General features: G+C 36.2%; 1 protein-coding gene across 6 annotated transcripts in view; it reads right to left on the reverse strand.

Moving 5' to 3' along the window:
• CHD9 (chromodomain helicase DNA binding protein 9) overlaps positions 1-25,677 on the reverse strand; it is a 97,290-nt gene that overhangs the window by 33,365 nt on the left and 38,248 nt on the right. For all 6 annotated transcript variants that reach the window (XR_012630600.1, XM_074882022.1, XM_074882024.1 and 3 more), the window contains exons 5-13: positions 21,900-22,237; positions 12,132-12,243; positions 8,554-8,700; positions 7,276-7,344; positions 7,132-7,187; positions 5,697-5,814; positions 5,078-5,164; positions 3,559-3,696; positions 1,257-1,378 (exon numbers count right to left, since the gene is read on the reverse strand). Coding sequence is in view for 5 of the 6 variants with exons in the window: in XM_074882022.1 (XP_074738123.1) it covers positions 1,257-1,378; positions 3,559-3,696; positions 5,078-5,164; positions 5,697-5,814; positions 7,132-7,187; positions 7,276-7,344; positions 8,554-8,700; positions 12,132-12,243; positions 21,900-22,237 (1,187 nt within the window). In the remaining variant the exon portion in view is untranslated. The remainder of the gene's footprint in view (positions 1-1,256; positions 1,379-3,558; positions 3,697-5,077; positions 5,165-5,696; positions 5,815-7,131; positions 7,188-7,275; positions 7,345-8,553; positions 8,701-12,131; positions 12,244-21,899; positions 22,238-25,677) is intronic.

Raw genomic sequence — 25,677 nt, forward strand, 5'->3', positions numbered from 1 at the left:
TATTTGTTATTAGCATCAAAGAAAGTACACACACTAATACTGTTACTCAAATGGACAATTTATAAAAAACAAAGCTCAAGTTTACCAGTTTAAAACAGTCAAAATTGCGGCAGTGTAAAAGATGCTTGCAAATGTTCCCTGGTTATGGTGAAAAATGAACTCCGTACACAAAACCACAAGCTTTCAATCATGTTTAGCTCTGGAAAAACCTGAGAATGGAATGTTCCATGAGCCTCTCCTAGAAAAATATTCCAGAAGTATTATTTTGGAACTACATCTGCCCTGATTAAAGGAATTCAAATTAATCAGATTTCCTACATGTACACTCACCTTGACAAAACAGCTAGAAATTACTGAAAATTCCCTACAAGTCTCAGATGGAAAGTATCCCAGTTACACTCACACAAAAAGGAGTGCATTATAGCCTCACTGACAAATTTCCCCTCGTTTCCAAAACTGAGACGGATGCATATAACCAAATTATGACATGATGTACCACTAGGTGCTCACCCTCAGCCACACATTCCAGCCCTTCGCTCTGTCTGCACAGATGCTCACACAGCTATGTCGTGCTTCACTGAGAATTAAACCAAAATTTTCTTTTGCAGATCACGAATGTATCCTATGGTAAAATGGTGTGCTTGCTGACATAATCTCTATAAAGGACAGGCAACTTACTTTGGAAATAAAGCAAGTAGGAAGATTCATGAATAGAAATCCAACATAGATACAGAGAAAATACATCATTCTGGAAAAAATCTGGACAGTGGATATATTCCCATTAACACATCACAGCATTAATGAATAAAAGTTAACTTTACCTTCCAGTGTAGAAAACAACTATTTACTAGCTTTATTTTTGAAAAGAGGTAACTATTTGAAATGGATACTAATTCTAGAAATCATTTTGAAAGATGCAAGTGTTTCCCAGTTGTTCCAAAAATTCTGAAAGCTTGTACTTTCGTGTAAGTTGCTTTTTGTTTTAATTTCCTCATAGCCACTGAAAATTTATTTTCGGTCAGGTTAGTTTTATTCTTTTAAGATTTGGTTTTTGTTATTATAAAATATATAATAATAAATATTAAAAATTTATATAAAACAAGATAAAACCAAGGAAAAAAAAATGTGTTTTTTCCAGATATACCCTTTCAGCTATAAGCAGAGATGAATTTAGTTAAAACAGTGTTCAACTCCACTAGCAGTGATTCACTCCATATGGTTTAAAATTTACATTAAAAAACATTCCATGCATATACCTATTGTACCAGTTGAATAGGAGCCAGTTAAGTCCCTCCAGTTGATATTCCCTGAGCTGATTGCCATTTTTATATTCCCTGGATTGTTCTATCTTCTTCCAGGAGTTTGGAGGTGGTCGGTCCTTTAAGGGAAAGATTAATACATGTGCAAGTTGGTACACACTTTATTTTTCCAAAACATTTTAACCCACTATTTCCTGCGTGTAACAATTTAAATTTAGAATGTAATTATTCATCCATAAAACTGGGAAGGTGTCATTGTTAACATTACTCACTAATTAATAGTCTGTGGAAACCTGAAATTTGTATTTATTTGTCTATACAAATTAATATTTTAAAAATTAATTTAAGACTATATTACAGTAATATCAAGCAACTGATTTCTAAAACTAAGCATACAAATAACTTGGCACTAGTAATTTGAAATACTAATTCATTTATATGAGAAACTTCAGCAATATATGAAGTTTCACTTTGGAAGCTTTAAGAACAGCTGCTCAGAGCCAACTGAGTATTTGGGACTACCAAAATCCCCGAAGTGTAACTAACTCGGGATGCTGATGCTATCTCTCCTCAAGTGGTTTGGGGAATCTACACTGAGTTCCTGTGATCTTGCCCTTTCCTTTCAGCACTTGTCCTGGTCACTGCTGATCACTAGATCTCACAGTTCGCCAACTCAGGAATACAAAAAGGTAGACTTGTGAGTGGTTGAGTTCCCTGAATCGATTTCACCCCGGGATCAGATAAAAGACAGTATCAGCATATGCAGGATCATGATACAAAGGACATAACAAAACAGACTGTAACAGTATCGAGGTGTATCATCTTAATGTCCCTAGCAAGCTAAAGAAAAGCTGAGAGCCTATGTATAAACACACACACATACACACTAGTTCCCAAGCCTGGAGACTCAGCAGGCTGGCCATTAGCTTAGCAGGCAACTTAGTGGAGAAATCACAAAGTTTCTTGCTGATATGAGGCAGGATTCCAGCAGAAACCATTCTCTTCAGATAGCTTCTGCATCCCAGTGTGAACAAATTCACACATTCAAGAAAAATATTTTTAGTAAGAGCTTTTCTGATCAGCTGTACTTCCCACCCCCCTCTACATTTCTCAGTATTTACAAAAGCTTGCATTCACTCTAGACTCATGTGGCCTTATCTAGCAGCTCTGAATTTTAGATTTGAATTTTATATCTCTTTATTGCCAACGTCAGCATCACCTGACACCAGGTCCCCGAGCAGCAGTGGCTGTCCCTCCCCAGCAGCTGTGGCTTCCTCCCCTCACCCACAAGCAACCATCTGTCCACTCCCCCACACCAGGAGCAGCCACGCTCCTGCTCGCAAGGCTGCAGTCAGCAAATACTTTCTTGTACTTGCTGGAGCCTGGAACAAAAATACTTGTTGCTGATGCTAAGATGACTGTCAGTTGTACAGTTGCGCTTTAACCATCTTTTTCTCTCAAAGCCAAATACGGTAACAGAGAGGTATAAAAGCCCTTCTTCCCACATGCCAAAATGACAGGATTTAAAATAAATACTAGAAAAATGAACTAAAAATAATATGAACATGTTAATCGTGATTACCGTCATTATCTGTAGATGAAAAAAAAAAAACATTAAAATAAAATCCAAAGCCCACAAATTAAAACAGCGTGCATATTCAGTTACATAAAATAAGTAAGTTAGAACAAGTGTTCTACTACACCATGCAGGACACATGTCTTATTCTGACAATGACATACAGGACTTGAAATAGAACTATTTTGTTTTCTCCTGCTCTATGAGACAGAAGACTGGTAATTTAAAGATAAAACACATTTGCTTATTACACATATTTTTCTTCCTTTCAGCTAGCCCTTCATGACAAGAAGGAAAATAAAAGCAGGAATTACGGAATCTGTTTGACAGATCTCATTTGCCAATCTCCCTCAGTGGTGAGATGCGAGGCTTAATTCTGTCCTCTACAAAAGGATATTTACATTTTATTCTGTTTTCTCCTCATCTTAATGATGTTTAGATTCTGTGATAGCCACTTTCAATGTGTTGCTCTTCACTCAGATGTTCAGAAAGTTATAGCACTTTATATTTTTCCCTAAACAAAAACTTTTTTTAACGGAGTAACAAATCAGATGAAAATATTGATCTATGCCTACCTGGAAATATTATTCTTCTTAGGTAACAAGGCACACAGATCCTTTACACAGAATGCCAATAAACCTTATGTTTTAACACAAAAATTTAAAGTTGGGAAAACTAAATCCAATTTGCCAAGACAGACAAGTAAATTAAGTATAATTTTACCAATCTCCTTGAGTCAGGCCTGGAAGCTTGCAATTGTTCAAATTCTTCTATTTTTGCTTGATCTACATCTTCTTTCAGCTCCCACGTACTGTCTTCATATGGCAATGAACACCATTTTACTAAATAGTAAATAACAGGCTGCAGAAGAAAATTCTGAATGTTATCAGCTTTTATTTTAGTATACAGACTGTTAATATGCCTTACTATTTGAGTAGCTAGCTTACATGAGAGCTGGAAACAAAAGCACAGCTCTGATACTTTTTTAAATGTTTGGTGTAGATTCTTGTTATCTACTGACTTATCCTTGGCTTCTCATACTCTGCCACTTGTAGACCCCAGGAGTACTTTTCAAGTCCCACTTATCCTCAAGTAAATCTTAGTTTTATGAAAGATAAATTACTACATTTGTGATGTTTGTGGAAATGGGGCAGGAGGCAGAATTAACTACAGAGGTTAACTACAGAGATGCTACCCAGAACGTTTCCTCTGCTTTCCAAATCAGGCTAAACCAAATAAGCCTAAAAGAGAGGTTTTTCTCAGCAAAAGAGAAAGCTTTACAGTCTGGTATCCAAGCTTGGATCCCAGTATGGGCAACATGCATAAAAATTCAGGAAAAGTCTCAAAAGATGCAACCAAAGAAGATTATTTTATTTAGATTCAGTAAATATGTATTTAAAACCCAAGTAAAAAATAATCTTTCAAGAAGTTGGGGGAAAATCTTATGACAACAACACATTTTTTTCTAAAAGTGTAATTATTACAAATCTGCTGCATACAAAGAAAAGTAATTTTAACCCTCAACCCTGCTTTAGGGAGATTAATGCAGAAATCACTGGGTAAAAATCTGCTCATTTTGCCATCTCGAAGAACAGAGTAAGTATCATAGCTATTCAAATAGCCTCAATCAACAACTTTGTCAGTCTTTGTTCTCTGCTTGCCTCAGATTCTTTCTGAATTGTGGCAATTTATTTGCTTGATTTGCTTTTCTGTTTTATTTTCTAATCTCATATTTTTGTTCTGTAATAGCTTTCCAGAAGAGCTACTTTAAGTTGGAAATAGTTTTGATAAATACAGAGGGTAAGGTCCACTGGTGACTATCAAAACACATCTCAATCATTTGCCAAAAGCCTAGGGACAGAGTTAGAGAGGGAGAGAGAATCACCACTGCCCTGCCTTCTCGTGCTTTTTTCAGCAGTGACTCCTTGTCCCTATCAGAGAGGCAGGACAGTACACGGGATTTGGCCTTTTGTCAGAACTCACAAGGCAATTCAAACCTCACATTTATGTCAGTAACAACCTAAGCTTTGTCTACTATGACCTATTAATCTTAATGAAAATTTAAGCCATTGAATTCCAATTTGTATTCCTAAATACATGACTAGCATAAGAAATGACAAGACTGTCATGTCTCATTAAAAATATTATTGAATATTAAAACCATTAACATGCTACTCTGAAGTCTGCTAAAATTATCAAACGCTACTTGGAGGTGTAACGTCTCGACTTAATATGTATTTACCTCACCAGTGTCCTTATCTTCACAAAGAGATACTTCTAATACCCGGTCTACTTCAACATAGTCAGGATTAAAAGGTTCTTCTTCCATCTGCAATGCAAGATTAATAAAATCAGTAGAGGGACAAAAAAACTGGTATATGCTAAGGCTTGGTCTCATTGTACACAAAATGAATTTGGCAGTTGAAAGCTATTGAGGCCTGCCCCCCCCACCCCCCTCCCCAGCCTTTTTTTGGGGAGGGTGTGGGACAGACAGGCTGGCACTGAAGAAGGATCTGATATCAGAATAGAAAATGCAGTCATTTAGAGATGAAGTGCTGTCTTGGGAAAGTCACGTGGTAGAGAAACCAGCCACACCAACACAATCTTTACCTCCTTACCACTTTTAAGTAGTGACCCAAACAATCCCAATTTTAAACCATGTAAGTCAGGTTAGTTCAGTGACTCCAGAAGACTTGCTCTTAAACATTACGTTAACCAACAAACCCCCAGCTGCAACCAAAAACCCAACCCTAATGGCTAATTTTTACTTCTCAACATTCAGCTGTTGTATTTAAAAGCAAACTATCAATCCAAATTTTACAAGGAAAAAAAGCTTATTTAATTATATATTTCATACTCACATCTGCAAAAAAGTGAGCTCTTTGTGCTTGCCTTAGTTTGAATCGTTTTATTTTCTGCTGGATTCTTTTATCCTTTAAAAGCTGTTGTTCTGTGGCCCACTCACAGTGGAGATAAGAGCTAAAATTGCAGAGATTAACATTAACATATTAGTGAAAGCAAAAGCTTACTATCTATTTTTAATATACAATGAAAATAACACTTTATAAACCAGAGTTTCACTCAAAAAAGAGCATTTTATCATTTAAGACAGAATTAACTGTAAAGATCAAAGATTGATTCCTCCAAATAATCATCTTAGAGCATCTAGTTAGGGCACTGTTCTTGGGCTAGGATCCATATAACTCACAATGGATCACAAATTTCTTTCATGTGTCCCAAGAGAAGAAACAGGCATACTCTTCACAGATACTACTGAACTATAGAGCTGAGCCCATTAAAAAATCAGTGAGAGGAGCACCAGAGCCCATGGCAAAAAGGAACATGCCATCAGATTGGGCTGGGAGAGAAGGATGAAACATCAGAGTCAAAGGAAGAAGGAAGCATGAGCATCAGTACCTACATCATCAACTGCAAGTGAGCCTTTCTGAAGTTAGATTGGTTTGACAGAAGTACATATATTTCTTCCCCAAACTCCCTTTTTAGTGTATTTTCATCACTTTTTAAGCTTTCTAAAGACATGCTAGAAATAAAGAAGAGCTATTGCTGGCTATTACTCATTCTCGGATGAAAAGACAGACTTTACCCTTTCAGAAAGCAAGAGCTAAAAGTTCTCCAGAAGCCTATGAATCCAGAGTCTCAAAAAACCGACACTTATTAGCAAGAATCTAATGAAATTACTCACATATGTAAAATTAAAAATGTGCTTGCACTTTCAACATCAAAAACTGAGTAGTGAAAGGAAAATAGATATGAAATTTAAAATAGGAAAACATGGAAAAAGTTCTTTTGCTTCTTCATTCTTTTTTGATTTCCTTCTTCTGATATAAAATAATTTCTATCACTACAAGTTTTTTTCTTTTTAAAACAGTAAGGCCGACTCCAACATCAATGTCTCCTAAACGTATGACACTGTAAATTAATTTATGTTCACAAAAGTAACTGATTTAAATTCATGAAATTTATATTAGCCTCAGGCATGTAAGCCCCTGCTGAATTTAATAAATAGATATTCTTTAAAAATTATGTTCTTGTGGCAATAATGCCTGACAGCTTACTGGTTACTGCTAGTTTCACAATACTGATAATTTCACAATTATTACTAACAATATAATGCATATTCTTAGCAATTTTAAGATAAAATTTGTAAAGAAAAATCTCAAAAGATGACAAAATCTGGCTATAAGTAATCTTCAAACAATACAAAATTTTAGTACATGAATACAGTACTTATAATTTCAGTCAACACCTCCAATGAAACAACTTTTTAATACTTACTAGTTCTTGTATTTTACAAAAAACTCTTCTGTTTCTACTGTCATCCCAGCAGATATCTAGGAAAGGAAATACAGGGGAAATGTAAAGTGACAAATACAAAACCCTATTTCAAATAAGCAACTTTATCCCATGACAATCACTTACTTCTTTCTTTATTACCCTGGAGGATAAGATCTTGTCTACAATTGCTGCATCTTCTTCACTTGGATTTTCCTATAAATGCAGGAAAACAATGACATCATAAATTGCAGTAAATGCCCTCTCTTCAAATTGATCAGGCTTAAAACCTTCAAACACAAATGGCTTGTTTAAAAAAAAAAAAAAACAACAATAAAGGCAAATTTGACCTCTACCAGTAGCATTCTCTTTAACAGTTTGGGAGTAAAAATTAAAATCCAGGTCTATATCCAGAGAGGAGTACATGCAAAAGTACAGTAAAGCTGGCACTTCCAAAGAGCATCAGATGCAATGCTCACCTGCCACACTTACAGTGCAAGCAGTGGTGTTTCTGATGCCTTCCAGACACAGACTCACCGTGAGTGCCCTGCTGATCTGATGCAGTGGACATAACCAGAATTTAGTTATACAGATATGGAGAAATAAGAACTCTGGCAGACAGGTTAAAAAACCCAAACAAAACAAAACTGGCATGTGTCAAACTCAGTTTAATAGATTGAGCATAGATAACAAACATGCTGTGGAATCAGGCAGACAACGCTATGCCTGGGAATTCCAGCAGGGCTAAGGTCTGACACAGACATGGGATTACTTAGCTCTGCAAAGACTGAAGCTGTGGTTCCAGAGATAAAGAGACAATCTTTAAAGGTTGCTTCCAATAATAAGTTACCTTCCCTCTCATCTGATTTGTTCCCAGTCATACTATCTTTCTCCTTCCCTTACAGCTTTGGCATTCCCCCAACCATCTCACGAAGACTTTTTTCCCTGTTTCTTTCCTGCCACTTTATTTACCTAGAATGGCTCAACAGTAAATTTGAGTACCAGAGCTGGCACAAGTTAAACAACAAAGTGTAAACACAAAGGGGGGGAAAAAGGGAGTAGTATCCTTTTTTAAAATCTCAGTAAGCAAAGATCCCATAGGATCAATTATTTTTATACTTCTGAAAGTCATAATATTAGCACACAGCTTTTTCATATGCCTATACAGCATAACACATTACTCGAGGTACACCTATCCTTAGTCTTATCCTTATCTTCAGTTAAGTCAATGAATGCTTACAACAGAACATAAAAAATAGTAGTAAGCCATTTCTTCCAGTTTTCAAGACCTTAGAAAAATGTCACATTAAACAAGCAATGGCTTAGTAATAATAATGTATTCCTTCCAAGTTATAAGCTTTATTCACTGAACTACTTGAGGCAAATGGAAAGTTCCCACTAGAGACAAAGCCAGTTTTTACTTACCACAAACAATTGTAAAGGCTGTTCAGCAGGTAAAGGGGCAGAATTCTTTTTGATTTTCACAGAAACTTTAGCTTCTTCTTCCGATTGTTTTCCTTCTCCTTCCTCAGCATATTTTTTCCTTTTCACTTGACGATTTGATCTTCTCTTCTGCATGCAGGAGAAGAAAAATAGAGGAAGATTTTGGCAAAACTTCTAACACAAATTGCAAGTTTTAGGATACTCTAAGCAATACTTTAGCTGTATCTAAAACCAAAGGCCAACATTTGATAGAAAACATGAAGCATGTGAATCTCAGAGGGACAGAAGCAGCCATATACTGTTTTCGATCAATTTTTTTTTTCTGTTTCGTATAAATATTTGATACTTCCATTTTTAGAGTTCAAAAGCCAACATGGAACAACATTTTCAGGGTATGGGTACAAAGCTGATATACAACAGATCTCCCATAAGCATCAGTATTTTCAACAGCAATTTCATAATGCAGTATAACAGCCGTGTGTTACTGTCCCATTCAAGAATCTGAGCGAAAGATAGAAAAGATGCTGAAGTGTCTCTACTCAGTAACAGTGCTACACAAAAAATTATGAAGACTTTCATTAGATCATACTGGTCAGATTGCTGATGAAGTCTGATTTGATGGCTAATAAAGTCTGTTGCTTGGTTAATGTATTTGTTTTCTCCTCTGCCTTATCAAGCTTGTTTAACAGCATTATTTGGTTTACTTTGCTGTTTATCTCTCTAATCTTCCACTCTTGTTTCTGCAAGAATCTGAGGACAACAAGTTCCACTTGGAGAAATAACATTAACTCTGAGAAAATACTTCCCTCTGACTCACTGTTTAAGTTTCAAATACTTAGATTATTAGGATATTGCATATGCTTTCCACCTGTCAGTACCAATATGCGAGACACTGCATATTTAACTGTAAGATTAATTTGTAAATCCATTGGATAAATAATGATAGCAGAATCAAACTAGTCAGCTAACATTTGAGAACACTGCAATCTGGCTTTAGAGATGACCATCACAAAAATAAAATCAGCGAAGTAAAACAGTCTTTATAAAACAAATTAATTATATTTAGCTACATAGCAAAGCACATTTTTGTTTAGGAAAAGCCATCGCTGGTTGCAATACACTGTAGTAATCAGTTGGGAGGAGAACAAAACAAAGCAAAACCCAAAATCCTGTGGTCATACTGGCTTCTGCTGAGCAGATATTAAGTAACAGTAAGATTGCAGCATTTCCTCCTGACTGTTAAATTCAGCCCTTGGTCTGGCTGGTATCTAGTAGAAGACCTAACTATAACAACTACATTCTAAGTATTTCAGTAAGGTAGAGTAGTAACACTATATACAGTAAAAATCAAAGAATGGGCATCACCATTCTTCTGAAGAAGCTGGGACAGTGCATGTATGAAACCACTCAATCAACTTTCCACAATAACGTAGCCAGCTTAGCTATTATTCAATAAAGAATGAGTGTGTGCGGGGTGGGGTGTTAACACAAAAAGCAACTTCAGATTTTAAACAGACACAGTGTGACATAAAATGTCACATTATAGTTAAATCAATAATAGTTTGCTGACAGAAGCAGAATTTTTTTCTAAAGAATACCAGCTAGTAGGAGCAATGCAAAATGATGTATGAATTAGGAAAAGAAGGATTAAGAACCAGGTTCAAGTTTTATTCGTTAATTATTTTTGAATTTTTCAAAACCTAATGAGGCATTAACTGGCATTTTCAATCCTTCTGACTATGTCTTTCCTTAAAGTACAAAGTGATTAATGAAACATCAACAGACTTATGTTCTCCAACATATTAATATATAACCTGAGTTGTTTGAAAACAAACTTTGATTTCCCAGAGCTGCGAAGTATGGTAATAAACAAATGCTCTAAGGCACAAAAGAAAGTAGTACCACACATTTTTCCAAGAAATAAAGCAATGTATTTAAGGAAGACACTTACCGGGAAACTAAGCATACAATATGAAAGAGGGGAAAGAAAAGACCTAAAATTGCCCCCCAGAGCTTAGAAATAACTATTTGCAACAGGAAAGGAAAAATCACAAAAATGTTCAAAAACTAAAGAGAGAATGAATTAATGAAGTAAAGCAACTTATGTCTTTCCTGTTATGCTTCTCCATAACTCCTCTGAAGACAGACAGAGCAGTGCTGTGACATTCTGCAGAGGTAATTTTTTTTTATCCCATGTCACTCCTTATCATCTCTACCCTCTGCTCCCTTCACACTAGGATCATGCAATTTGATGATACTCGCTGTCTCCACACTACAACTTAAGATGACCTTTGTCGTGCTAAAAATCAAATATGCAAAAAACAAAAGCAAGGAGAAAAAAAGAAGTTACCTTCAGTCTTCTATATTATATTTGTTGGCCTACAAATTTACACTATTCTGATTACAGAATCAACAAGGTAGAGTACTTCAGAACCACCAAACCTGCTTTCACCTTCTTCAGTGCACTGCACGGACTTTCTATACCATGACAAACTTCCTGAGAAATAAATAATTTCATGTTCCCTTCCAGGTAACCTTTACCTAAGACAAGCTATGACTTAAGTTAATAAAAAGTAATTTTGGGAAATGGCTTCTCATCCCTTTTTTCCCCCAGCATTATTATCTGTGAAATACTAAAGGTCAACTCAGTAGCTCATAATTGTTTTCTGACATTGTCATCAAATAATGCAATTAATTTTTACTCAACAACACCTTATTTTGAATATTGATTTCATCTCTGTGGATGAAATTGCCACAGGATAAAAACCTGTGCACTTCTAGCATATAACCTTACTTTTAATGGAATTTGCCCTAAAGCAAGAAAGCTATAATTCTGTTACTAACATATTTATACATAGGATATAATCTCTTGCAAACAGTTCATACTTCTTTGTGCATAAGTTTTGCAAATAATTAGCTATGCTACTATTATACCAGGGCAATCTCTGAAAAAAATTGCAGGAAGAAAGTTGCAATGGATATTCCTCAGGGAATGACTCCACCACTTCAATTCTTGATCTGGCACTTCCTTCAGAGGTGTTCCACAAGCAACTAGAGCCTATCAGCATATTGATCATTGCTCTCTTCAGATTCAACACTGCAAGAAACTTCTACAGAAACAGAGCTCAGAAAAAACAGTGAAGTTTGAAACAAGCCTTTTATATGTTCTCAAAGAGCCAGTTTCACTGATAAATGTTCCTATTAGGCAATCTCTATTTTCCCCACTAAGTCAGCCAAAGTAAGGATCAGGTCTAACTGCCAGCTCAACAGATAGTACTTACAGTCCCAAATCTATGGATTTCTATACTGAAATGTAACAGATACAAGAGGGCACTGATGTCCCATTTACAGAAAGGGGACTCTAACCTGTAGGATTTTCTGTTTGTCAACTGGGAAAAGTAGCTGATAATGTAATGTTCTACCTATGAGAGAGACAGCAGTGAGAGAGTAACTGTGACTGTGTCAGGAGGAGTATAACTTTTTGGAGAGAGGGGGGAAAAAAAGACCTGTAGAAATAGCAACACAGACAAATTTAAAAGGGAAAAATTCTGACAACTTACCTGTGAGTCTTCATCTTTCAGTGGCCGCTGTGGAGTCTGCTTAGCATCAGATAATTCATCTGAAGATTCATTTTTTCTTTTCTGTTTCTTACCCAGTGTGATGATTAGCTTTCTGTTAGGAAAAAAACCCCACATCTAAGCAAATGTCATATACTAGCCTACTTAACTTCAAGATTAAAAATACCACCACATCTACTAGCAATGCCCGTATTCTTCTTAATATAAAACTCGGGAAGCACCACTGCCTGAAAAATGAAAAATATGTCTCAAAACAAAAAGCTACAGCTTTACAGTAGACAGTATTTTCTACTACTGTTACTGAGCTTCTCTACAGGCAAGCAGTTACCTTACTATTGCGAACTCCTCTGTATTATACATATTTTAAATCTATAAATGAGTAAGAGATGCAAAATCCAACATTTAAAACTAACTGACAATGGTAAACTGCACAAAGTTAGCATAAATACCATCTGCAGATGACAACACTAAATGATTTATCATAAACAATTCGTCATTGCAAAATATATCTTCTCTTATTCTTACTTAAAAAAAATAGCTACGGACAACAATCTAAAATCATTCAAAGCTGTCTGATGTGTAAAACTTGTATGTTTAAATAAGTCATTCAGTGGTATAAAAAAAAAAGAGGGAATTGCATGAATCCTTTTTGCCCTTTAAGAAAAGAAAGTGTAAAAAAGCTCTATTCAAAACCCAGTAGTTTTATCTGTAAGAAATCTTAGAACCCCTCAAATTATGTTAAGAATCAAGACTGTGCTGAATAAGCTAGTTAAATTCCAATGAAAAAGCACCAATTATTTCTTTGTTCAGATTTAAAGGTTATGCTGTAAATCACGATACCAATTAATCTGATTTGTTTTTAACTAAAGGGTGTCAAAATATTTATTTTTTCATATTTGAAATGTGCCAAATACTCCTCCTTAAATATGTTTTCAGTGTCATAATCTCAGAATGATGACAAACTATCCAATAAAATCACAGATAAAGAGCTGTCCTAAAATATATATTTTATACAGTATCTAATCATCAGATCTGTGTAACAGAAAATGAGGTAACTGCATACAAGCCTCTTCTGCCATTTTACAAAACAAATGAAACAGAAGACTTCATTCTTTATACAGACAGTAGAGTCATTTTACACCAAAGTAGCATCAAATATACCGGCCACCTGAAAAACCACTGATGAGAAGGTAGTGGTTGAAACACTTGTATCTTATTTGCTTCTCTTTGCAAGTGTCCACATAAGAGAGCTATCACAGTTACTATGTCCAAACTAACAGTCCACATAGAAAATGAAAATACTGAACTACCAAAACACTACAGAAAGTTAAAGCAACATGGCTTGGATAAGATTATAAGCATATTTTAAAAAGCAATTAACATTTTCATTAATTTTCAATATTTAACCACTAGGCACGTTCAGTGAAAAGGTTAGAAAAACCAAACTATAAAGAAACATTTTCCACTCCTTATTTTTTACTTCTAGTATGAAGTGAACGGCACTGGCAAATGGATGTTGAAATGAAGCTGCAGGAAGCATAATCACAGATCTGCTTGTTCAAAACTAAATTCTGGTCCTCAAGTCCTTGCTTTTCATTAGGTGTTCTCAGTTTAATTATTAGTTAGAAAACATGTTTCATAATTGCAGGAAATAATTTCAACAATGAATACACTGGTTTTTGTAGCATCCTCAAGATTAGTTTGGGATTTTTTGCCCCTCGCTATTCAACTTCTGATTAGGATTTTTTTTTTTTTTTTATCACTTAGATTCACAAATATTTGTCCAATATGACTCTTCCCAGTGATGGACCTGAAAAAAACACTTTTTCCATTTTTATCTCACTTTGTTTCATAGAATTTAAGTGTTACATTAGCACTTGTCAGCTAATATGTCAAATTAGCTAATATATTCCAAAGTGATGCAGACAAGGCACACTGTGATTGAACTTCTGAGCTTGTTGTTAAATGGAATTATGGATGCTAAAATTTAACATGGATTTAAAGGAAAACTTCATGAAGCTATGAATGAAAATTCCTTGGAAGACCAGTAAATTCATGAAACAGTACCTATCCCATAAAGTTCCTGGTTTATATCTTTAGAGTTTGGGAAAATATTAACAATTATCATATATGTCCTGCTCTTAAATTCTTGCCATTGCATCTGCTTCTGGCCATTGCTGGAGAGAGGATACTAGGCTCTCAACTACAATACTCTGGTCTCAACTGGGCATGCACTCTTCCAAACTTTGTCCTTAGGTTATTAAGTGCAACAAGCTGTGCTGTTCTGTACCCTGCCCCTTGTTAGCTTTTCATTGAAATAACTGGACATAGAGCATATTCAATCCAGTAAACTCACATGATAGAATTTGTAAATTATTATTTTCTGACGAATAAATAAGCTCCCAAGTCTTCTCTTTGATTTGGAGCAAAGGCATTAAAAGCCTGATGCAGGAATGGCACGTAGAGATGACTGTGAATGGGATACACATTTTGATTTATAAATGAACAAGACTACCAGCAACAAAGAAAAAGGATAACTAAATGTTTTTTCATCAAGTAAGTGTTGAGATATAAGTCAAGCTAGAAGGGGTCTCTGGAGGACACCTGGTCCCTACTCAAAGCCAACTTCAGAGTTCCTTTATGTTGCTCAGTCCAGTCAAGTTCTGCTTACGTCCAAGGCTGACACCTCCCTGGGCAACCTATCTCTAATTTTCATCCTCTTTTGTGAAATGGTAGATTAAAATGCTTCATAAATGCACGTTGCTAGGTATTTGTATGCATTTGTATCTGCGCAACCACAATTCATCCTCATTTCATGCACTACAGCCTAGTATTTTAGGCTCAGGTTCCTCCTGGGTTCAAGAAGCACAATATTAAGGAAGGCCATGACTATTTTACTGTGGGTTGAAGTGGTATCCATTGAATAGCAGAGGATTTTAAGAACCTCCTGTTTTAGAACATGGGCTTACTTTGTGATTAGACTGCTCTAGCTACATCTTTCCTTGCACATTTTTTCCTCTCCTCCTCTGTAGCTGTAGTACCCCCTTGGGTTCACCTCTTGCTCTGCCCCTGTATTGGTACTTCTCTGCCAGCTTTTGTGTCTTATCTTGATCTTGTGTTCCCTAACCCCAGTACTTCTCTTCACAAGCATCTCCCTGAAATTTTCTTAACATCTTCTCTACATGTTGCAGATCAGAGTGTTTCCTCCTCTATACGGATATGGTGCCAATGAGAGGAATAAACGCACAGTTTCCCTTCTTTCTGATCCAGTGCCCAGATCTACAATGCTCCTTGCTATCAAAAGTTGCTGAACGACAGTATGGTGTTAAAGTCACTCATTTCTATTAGTAAAAATGCAATCTGCTCATATTTTGGCCAAAAACTTCTAAAAAAATCTGCTATGTGAAAACAACGATTTTCAGAAGCTTGTAAACTGGATCAATTCTGTGAAAATTTTTCATTGAGAGAGCAGGCTCTCTTGCCAGTTTATAAATTTCTGCATGAAAGCATAAAGATCCTTGGCTAAAATCCCTTTTTCTACCCCGAAACAAACTGTTCTGAACAGAAACTATCTAGTCTGTTTCTATGAAAAGGAAACAGCACACTGTAGACAAAGAATAAATAATATCACTAGACTTCATTCCAATTTCACTTTCTCTTCCATCTTTAAATTTAAAATGTATTATTACAAAACATCCAGAAATACTTTAACAATTAGACAGTGTAGTTACTTCAACATATACTTCCTTCTTCTATAACTACAAACTGAGGATGTTGAGAAACCAATGGAAAAGCTTAAAAATAAGCCATCTCACGAGCTACTACTACTTCCCAACCTTAGCGCAAGCCTCCTAACATGGTTTAGATACACAAAACTAAAAGAACTAAAGTATCAGCAAGACCACCAGGAACTACTATTTGAAGAGCATTGCAACTTCTTTCTTATAAATTAAGAACCACTAAGAATCTGGTTCATTCCCCTTCTGTTCGATAGCAGAGAATGTGACAGAAGAGGTGTCAGCACTCTGAACAGCTTTAAAATTATAAAGAACAGTTTTCCAAGCCTTCCAAATAGAGAACATGAGGAAGTATTAAAGAGGAAGTAAAAGAAAAACAGCAAATATGTTATTAGGGACATAAGTTACAGTAAGTATTGCTGGTCTTCAATGCATGCCTTTAATACATCATTTTACTTCAATTTTCCCAAAACAGAAACACCAAGTAACTAATTATTATTGTCCAAGGCCACCTCCCAAATATTTTGATTTGTAGTCAAAGCACTTTGTTATATTACTAGCAATAAAACTTCTATGTTATCAACAGTATTAATATTTATCACTAAATACTTAGCTAAAAATCTTATCTATTAGCAAAACACAAAGCAGCTATTTCCTTGACAAGACAGTGTATCCTCTTGGAATAGAGTTACATTTGTGGTAGAAAAACAGTTGCTCATATCCTTTTAGCATGTATTTAATAAATAATACTAACACACTAATATTAGCCACTGTCACCTTCTGCAGTTATATTTCAAATTAGTAACTTCTGGATTGTGCACAGATTTTTAACACGCTCCTATAGCCTTACTGGAACCAAGAGCCATTTCAAGCTCATACAACATTGGAATAATAATGCAAGAGAACAAACAAGTGTTCAGTTATTTATTCGAGTAGACCACACATACTGCATTCACATATTCTGCAGTAGAAACTTAAGATTATGTCACTTCGACCCAACTTATGCATCAAACCTCAAATCTGGAAGCAGAAAAAACTTCACCAAGGAGTCAGAACTCAGTGCATGCAAAGACATCCCAGAAGGATTATCAAAATTGGAATTTCTGTGCCATTTCTAATCACGACAGAAGTTGTTTATGATCTAACAGAACTAAAAGATTCAGCAAGCATCTCTTCCCTTTCAGCATAGCTCTATTAGCCAACATTTGCCTGACTTACACGAAACACAACTCACAACGTCTGCCTCCTAGGAAATTCACTTCAAGTTCTATGCATTAAAACTTAAATGATACAGGATCAGCGTAACAGGCAAATTGCTTCCTTTCCGCCCCCCGTTCACTCATCTCCTGTTGCTAACTGAGTTTACACAGGCTTCAAACCATCTTAACAGTATCATATCAACAAGCGAGCACATGAAGATTTTCTGTCAGGGTCTCGGGTCCTGAAAATGCTCTGTCTTGTGAACAGTACACGAGATACCTGCTTCAAGGCAACAAAGACATTTACTCATTTGAGTAGTGAACAGGATTACATAGGACTTGCTGGATTCATTACTACATAATGTAAGGGTTAATAAAAAAATTCCACCATTGTTCTTTTAGCACATGAAACAATACAGCCATTTCTGATAACAGGAAACAGTTTTGAATTTAAGGACTACCACCCTGAATTGAACTTCTGTAAATTGAATTAGAATTTGGAGGATGTATTTAAACTATGCAGTGATAAAAAAAATGAATCCTAAATGTAGTCTACTGATATTGTCCTTTACATCACCAATGCAGAGCTGCTGCTATTCATCAGGGCCATGATATTTAATTTTATGTTTGAGTAGGTGGGAATACATTGAGAGCTATAAAACCTAAATGCCAATCTACTTTTTTGAACAACAGAATGTTCACAAATTCATAATTCTTCTATCCTTCATATCAAGTGGTAAGAAGTAGACTTTTTAGTTTAAATATGCATCACCTTAAATGGAAGAAGTAGAATTATAATCAGTTAGAGAAAGCTTATAAATGGAAGCAAGTTCTATGCAAAATTAAGGGTTTTAATAGATTCTTAAACATCAATGCACCTTGGTAAGTAGCCAGGATATGAAAAGCGGTTCTGCAGTCCTCAGAAAAATTGTAAACTAAGTTAAATTTAAAGAATTAACTTGATCAGTAATCAAAGCATAAAGCAAACTGGTTACTTTAGTTGGTAAGTCTAAATGTATTATACATGCATTCTTCTAGTAATTTCTGTGATACACTTCCAATGTTCTTGGTAATAAAAGAATTTAGTCATTTATCTTTACCCATGCTTATGGCAGAGAAACTTTACTAATTACTGAATCCAGTTCTAAAGCATTTGACTGAAATTAACAGGCATTATTTCTTTGACTTCAACAGGTCAGAGGATTAAAAATCTTAATCCCCACCTTTAGGAAGAAACTACAGCCTGCCTAGAAAGTAACTGCTAGTGATTTATAACTAGCAATAGTAAATTGGAAAGAATTGTGCTATTGTTTTTTTCTGTACACATAGATCTCAGAGGAATCACTCCGAAAAATGTAAACAGTTTACATGAAGACCCCAAACACACCCCAATTATGTTTAATTAGCAAGGGGGAAAAAAACCCCCAACTTTACAAACCATCCTGTCCCCTAAACCAAGACACAGTACTTAAAACTCCTCTTGATCCTAGATGAAGACTACTCAGTTTCAGTAAAATTTGTATTGTATTACATTCAAAAGCACACAATTTTTTTTTCACTGATGGCTACCAGGCAATTTTATCAAGGTTTGTTCAGCAGCTTGTGTTCCAGCTCCAGCTCTACCATATCAGCAACGCAGAGCGTATCATTTTCACAGATGGACAACTGCATAACTGTGCAAATCCTCCTTAAGAGCAATACAGGACGTACTACACAGGATATGCTACACAGACAGGACCGTTGTAAGATCCCAGCTAAGTTTATGACTGGAATCTAAATAAGAGGTTGCTGTTTGAGTGCTGGATTCAAGAAGGTACAATTGTGCTCATATTGGATAGGCTATGTTTGATGCTAGCAGATGTGGAAGATCAGATTAAAACCATTTTCCAAACACTTCTCAAAAAAAATATCAACGTATTTATTAGTAGTTTCTGCTCTTTCAGATCTATACTAACCCACAAATCAAACAGGAGTCACCTGAAACATGTCTGATTTCAGATCTTCTCAAACACATGTAACTCCTCACCACCTCCTGCACTGGTCTTGCTCTCAGAATCCAAACTGAATCAGCATGTTCAAACAGCTACTGCAAGTTAAACGTGTTCACTATAGTAAACACTGAATGAAAAGAAATATATTCATCCGAGATGGACATATAGTGGAACTCTTCTACAAAGGAAAAAGACAGATGTACCCAAATTCTCCGCTACTCTTAAAAACGTATACTTCGCTACTTTTTTTACTGTAGACCTTTACTGGCTGCAAGGTTTCATTCATGATTTTATTACTTGCAGAAGAACTACAGTTGATAAGTTTTCAACAGCTGGAAATTGTTTATCTTTTTCATCATGAGGGGACTTTCTCCCATCTCCAGGCTTTCTTTCCTGCTTAAATGCAAGCCAAGTTGTATATATGACATAGCTATTTTTCTCCTTGTTGAGTTAAATAAGGATTTTTGAGATCTATTTCCAAGAGAAAACCAAAAGTTTCATAGAATTGAGGTCCTCTCTCCCCTTCTTGCCCAATAAAGCACTTGTCTTCTAAAGGTATTATTGCAGCATGGTAAAATTTTCTCCCAAGATTCAGTCAGAGTCTGTTTTATTTTAAGAGAAATGAGAAAAACAATGTAGCAACACATTTAAAGCCCCAATCCTATTTTAACATAACAATAATTTCCAGGATGTGCTTACAGTCATTAGAAAGTATTTTCCTAAGAATGTAAGACAGAAAGAAACCTTTAGAAGAGTTGTTTAGCCTTACAAAAACCCTTATTAGTTACTGGATTTAATTTTTTTCTTTTCTAAACAAGAAATTTTTTTTCATGCAATTTTTTTAACCACCTTTGAGGAGACATGTATAGCCATTCTATAGTAAATATTCTTATATAAGATCAATAGTTACATTTGCATAGAAAACAGAGTCTGGTAAGATTATTCTTTAAAAAAATCAGGGCCTTCTTGCAATTACTGGTCTTCAAAACCACTGTAGTATATTCTTTGTTGAACAGTTTCCATTTTATGTATTTATATAAATAATATAAAATAGTGCTAACACAATATAACAATGCATGATGCTTTTCGGATATAAAAATGAAGTAGGGGGATGCCTCAAAGCATTTGTTTTACTGCTGTCCATCAAAATAACTAGAAATTATGTAAAATCTGTAATATGTGGCTCTAGAAGGGTCTCTTCACTGCTCTTTAACAGGATCTGACTGCTAAATCTTTAGGTACGTGTTCCACATAGTTAAAAGCAGTATCATGGTAAAAAACAAATAACATGGTAAAAAACATCGTTTGAGAAGCATCTATTTCTCAACTGATGCTGTCACAAAATCTTGAAAGCTGATCCTAATTCATGTGCACAGCTCAGCATTTCATGAAGACAGAAAACTGAATTGGGAAGTATAAATCGGAGGTAACAGTTTATTTCACTTTTCTCATTAAAAACAGTAAAAATATTATGGGAACTAGGTAGTATATCATAAGGATAATATCTTGGCAGGTTTTGTTAATTACCCAAAAGAATGAAGAAAAAGCACACTGAGAGCAGTTCACATGAAGCTTCAGGAAACTGACACCAGCTAAACAACAGTGTGTACATCTTCTAATTAGAGGGACTCACAAAATGTCTGTTACAGAACATAAGTAAATTCAGAAACATGAAAGTAAAACAACATGGAGAAAAAGAGAAAAGGAAGCATTATACAGTGTGTTAAGGAGTACTGAGCAGCAGTCATATGCCAACCCATAACCAGAAGATAAAGAAATTAAGACTATGAAAGTTCATGTTAAGGATCAAGTTGAGTTTAGAGCAGTAACCTTTATACTACAGGATACTCAAGGAAGTTGTTTACTTCAAACATGTAAGAAAAGCACTGATCTCTAGAAAAAAAAAAGAATAAAAAGCAGAGAAATGGGATGATTAAAAGCACATTCACTTCTGCTCCATATACATGAGAATATACATATGTAGAAGAGACATTTAAATTTGGAGAGATATGCCAGTTAATATTTCTGTTACCACAAAAAGCGCATGGATTTAAAAAATAAAAATCAGACTGTAACCAAGATTTCTATTTCAAGTCCTGACTGACATACTTAACATCGGAAATGACACACGTTCCTTTAGAAGTACACAGGAGAATGAGGTTAGCTCTAGGGTCGGAAGACACACCACCTACTGAACCCCTTGGAGTGTTCTAATATCTAGTGTCTTCTGAAAGCTCCTTATCCCAAGGTATCCACCCAGCTTGACCCAGCTGAGTCCACAATTTAAGAGGGCAGATTAAATTGATATGACTGAAGATTTCAAAGTGCTTAGAATACAAATTTTCCAACATGCACTTTACTTTCCATACATGTGATATCTATAAGTATATTCACTTGCTAACAAGTTCATTAAGTTTCCAGCTCCTCCCTATGCAGTGTATCATACACACTGTATTGAAGATACATGCCAAAATTGATAAAGACAGTATTTATAGTATCAGATAAACTTAATTTGAAGTCGGAACTGATTACAACACTAGATGAAAGATATTTTGGTCTTGTCTCTGCTTCAAAGCAAGTATAGACTATTTTAGGATATGAACTTAAAAGAATTCGTTTCAAACGGACAGTCCTACAGTGATTTTATCTGAAGAGAAAACAAGGCATTCTTGTTCCTGAATAAGAGAGTCTACACATGGACTTAATCAGGAAGAATTCTGTGTAGGCAGTGGAGGAGAACATTTTATTATCAGTAAGCAGTTTTCATTTTAATCAAGAATTTACAGTCTGAAGAGAAGTAAGGAAACATTTCAATCTACTTACCCAATTTTTGTTTTCTCTTTAATTTTGGATGAGGAACCAGTTTTCGGTTTTTTGCTCTCCTTATCCTTTGGTTTGGATTTAACTTTTCTACCCTTCTTTTCCTCTTTTCCTTCAGTTGAAACACTGGGGAAGTTTTCAGGACTCATTACTCGTGGAATGTTTCTCTCTCCTCTCTCTTTTGCTTTTGCAATCGCTTCAGATATTATGCGATTTGCCTTCTCTTGTTTACTTTCCGAATCTGCTTTTTTCTTCTGCTTCTTTTCAGACATTGCCCTCACCTGGGTATTCTGCAACTTAGTATATGATCCTGAGCCATCAGTCTTCTTGGAGGAAGGAGGCTGTAGCAAGAGACAAGGAAACAAAGTCACCTTATTTTAACAACATTTTTGGAAAGAACAAGTGCAAATCTTTTTGATCTGGATGTGCATTTAAAAAATCCAACTTGCAGGGAGTCATGCAGACAGAAAAAAGAAGGCATTCTGTTTATACCACAGAACGGCGTGGGTTTCAGAATAAGTACATCAATTGTGGGTTTTAAACAACCAATCCACGTACTGAAAATCAGTAAAAAAATATCTGTCTAAATTTCTCTCAGCCTTCTTTCCACCTCTGTAGTTAGAGGCACCGATACTTAACCTTTTCCAGCATTCCCATACATTGGACACACACCTTCAACATCTCCAATAAATGTGATTCTCATACAATCTGAAAAACCAAGGAACTCCCGAAGGTAACAGCATCAGTATTTTGCCTTTGGTAGGATACCAGGACCACAGTTACCTTAAAGCTAACGAAAGACCTACAAGACTAACTCCGTGCTAAACAGAACAGATGCTCGACCAAAATCAAGATTAAAAACCAGACAAAAGATAAAACTAGAACTAAAATTACACAGCTCTATGTTAATAAAAAGACCAGAAAGCAGTATTTCTTTTATTTAGATCAACATAAGGTCGCTGCCTTAGCTGGAAAATGTAACTTGTTTTTAATTTCAGGTTTTTAATCACCGTTGCATCGACGCAGAATTGTTTACACTACAAATGCAATATTCAGATTATCAGCCTCTCTTTAAACAGGCTAGAAGACATGTTTTTGCTTTCCTCCCCTCCCCCTTTCCCCTTTGAGGAATGGAAAGAATTTCCTATTCAAACAGACAAAAAACCCAGCAGATAACAGTTATGTTACATTCTCACCCGTAAATGCGCCTCTGCCTACAGCACGAAGAAAAGCCACCACGAATTTCCAAACACATTTTCGGGACAAATCCAGTGCACTTCACTGGATACATTTTCTATAGGTGCCTCATCAGGGGCTGCACAGCAGCGCTGCAGCACCGGGAGGGCGGCGGGGTTCAGGATCGCTCTCTAAAATGCCACCTTAAGGCCTACAGGCTATAACAAATAACCAAGACCCGAGAAAACAGCAACAAGCTCAAGATGGCGATGCAGCACGGCTCCCGCAGCAGCAGCCAGTAATAAGGAAGGTTATTCAATCCCATTAGCCTTTTAGCCCAACGAACCCCTCCTCCTCCCACTCATTCAGGCTTTCACTTACCCTTCCTCTTGGCCTCTTCACTGAAGACATTTTTGGCGTCAGACAAAGGCTTGCCCTCTGCTTTTTCAGCACCCCAGGCAGTGCTCAAGAGAAAAGCATTGAAAGAAGATTGCTAAATGGCCTATTTAGCGAGCTGCAGCCAAGATATGCACAACCCTCCACAAACACACATTGTGATTTATCAACATTTTCCTCCCTTGGCAAGCACACCTCCACAGATCCTCCCGCCCAGGTGTGGCGAGGGCTGCCCGCCTCCCCTCCAGCGCCCGGCTTCTCCAACAGCTGTAAGCAGATAGCCAGATTCCAACAAAGCACAGAAAGAAATGAATGCACAAAGCATCAAAATGCATCAGCATGAATATTAGAGATGTCGTTAAAAATACTGACTCCTTCTGCGGAAGTAGGCCAGCAGATGGTGCTACCCGTTATTATTCCATTAGACTCTGCAGTTTAACCCCCAACGGACTGCTCTTCCCTACACCGGGTACGGGCATTAACTCTTCCCGTCCCACCTCCCGCACGCCTGCTGCCACGGTTTTTTCGCTTGGATGGAAAATCGTGGGAACTGAGTGTTTTTCTGTCTCGGACTTCACTTCACTGCGACTTTGCAGTTCCGGTTCTCTCGTGAAATAGGGCTGGGGGATGGCACGGGGGGACGGCGACTAAAATCAGAGTCTGTGGCCTCAAGCATATTTTGCTCTCCAATGTACTTTTCATTTCTTCTCTCCTACACCGAATTTGTTACTATAAGCTAGCAACAGTGATTGTGTAAGCGTTTGCTTACAGACCTCCCTGATTCCTACAGAAAATGGAAGAACTCCGTAACTCGGTTGTACCCCTCTGCCCCCTGCCCAGACCTACAGAGGCTTTGCGGTGAAGACCTCCCCTCCTCCCACCACATGGGACAGGGCTGTATGGTAAACTCCTCTTCATTCCACGGGTAGTTTAAAGCGCTATTTTTAGAGATCAGACAAGTTTTTAAATACGTATTGTCAACACATCAAATAAAACCAAAAAGAAGATATGATCGGGTTTTTTGAAAGGTTATTAAAAAAACCAAGCAGTTTCTGACAGCACAGCTCCATCCTAGCAATACCCTTCGCTCTTCTTTAACAGCCTTCTGAGAATAAAGGATTTGATTTCTGTTTTGCTTAATATATTTACACTTTTATTTTGTGATGCACATGTGTTTTTCCATTGAAAATTTAAAACATTGCAAGCACTTTGAGGTTGTTAACATTAGGCCTTACTTAATCAGAATTTCACTTCTGTTTAAGATCAATTTCAAAATGAAGTTCATTATTCATTGAAAATACTAGGGGTACCAATACAGTAAATAGATTTTTAACAATACCACTTAAATTCAAAGATATTTCTGTAAATACGCAGCTTAATCACAAGTACAATTACTAATTTTAATTTTACTTTTGAGAACTCTAACCAAGATGCTTCTACATGATAGTTAGAGTATAACAAAGTGCAGCGATTTAGCTTTTAGGGCTACTATTTCATAACTTAGTAAAAATGCTAAATAATGTACTATTTTGCATTTTGAGACCAGCTAGACAAAAAAATATTCCTAATGTACACTTGGTATAATTTGAGCTCTAAGCCAAATGATACTAAAGTCAGCGTGGTTAGAGAATTTTCAGAAGAAATTGGTACTTTCTTCAACACTCCTGGGCCAGAAACAAACAAAAAAAAGCCTAATAATTAAGTGGGCAATATAGAAATGGTGGCTTTTTCATAATTCTTTTGCAATGATCTTCCTAGATATTTTATTCCTTTAAAACGAAGTTTCTTACGCTACATCTCCTCAAAGCTGCCTCCCCAGTTACTCCTCAACAACTTGGACTACTTTCTTACTGTAGAACTGTGAGCATGCTGGACGAGGCTACTCTATGTTTTAATTCCTCAGGCTGACCCTTTGCTTCTTGCTCTACACTTTTGCTTGTTTATAAGTTATGTCTCCTGCACTGCACAAACAGTAAGCTATTTGCTAGAAAACCAAGACTGTATTTTTTTAACTTTGCTATGACATTTCTAACCTTATGGAAATGACATTCATGAAGATGCAGGAAGGCATCAGCAAGCCATTCCAAGCTAAATAAAGCTGTAATGAAACCTTCATCAAGGAAGTCACCATTGTCACAAAAAAAGAAAACTGGAAAGCAACACAAGTGTTTTGAGATTAGAACAACCAGAACACACTTGCACTACAGAG

Source organism: Strix uralensis, chromosome 12 (assembly GCF_047716275.1).
Source record: "Strix uralensis isolate ZFMK-TIS-50842 chromosome 12, bStrUra1, whole genome shotgun sequence".
In the NCBI taxonomy this organism is placed as follows: domain Eukaryota; kingdom Metazoa; phylum Chordata; class Aves; order Strigiformes; family Strigidae; genus Strix; species Strix uralensis.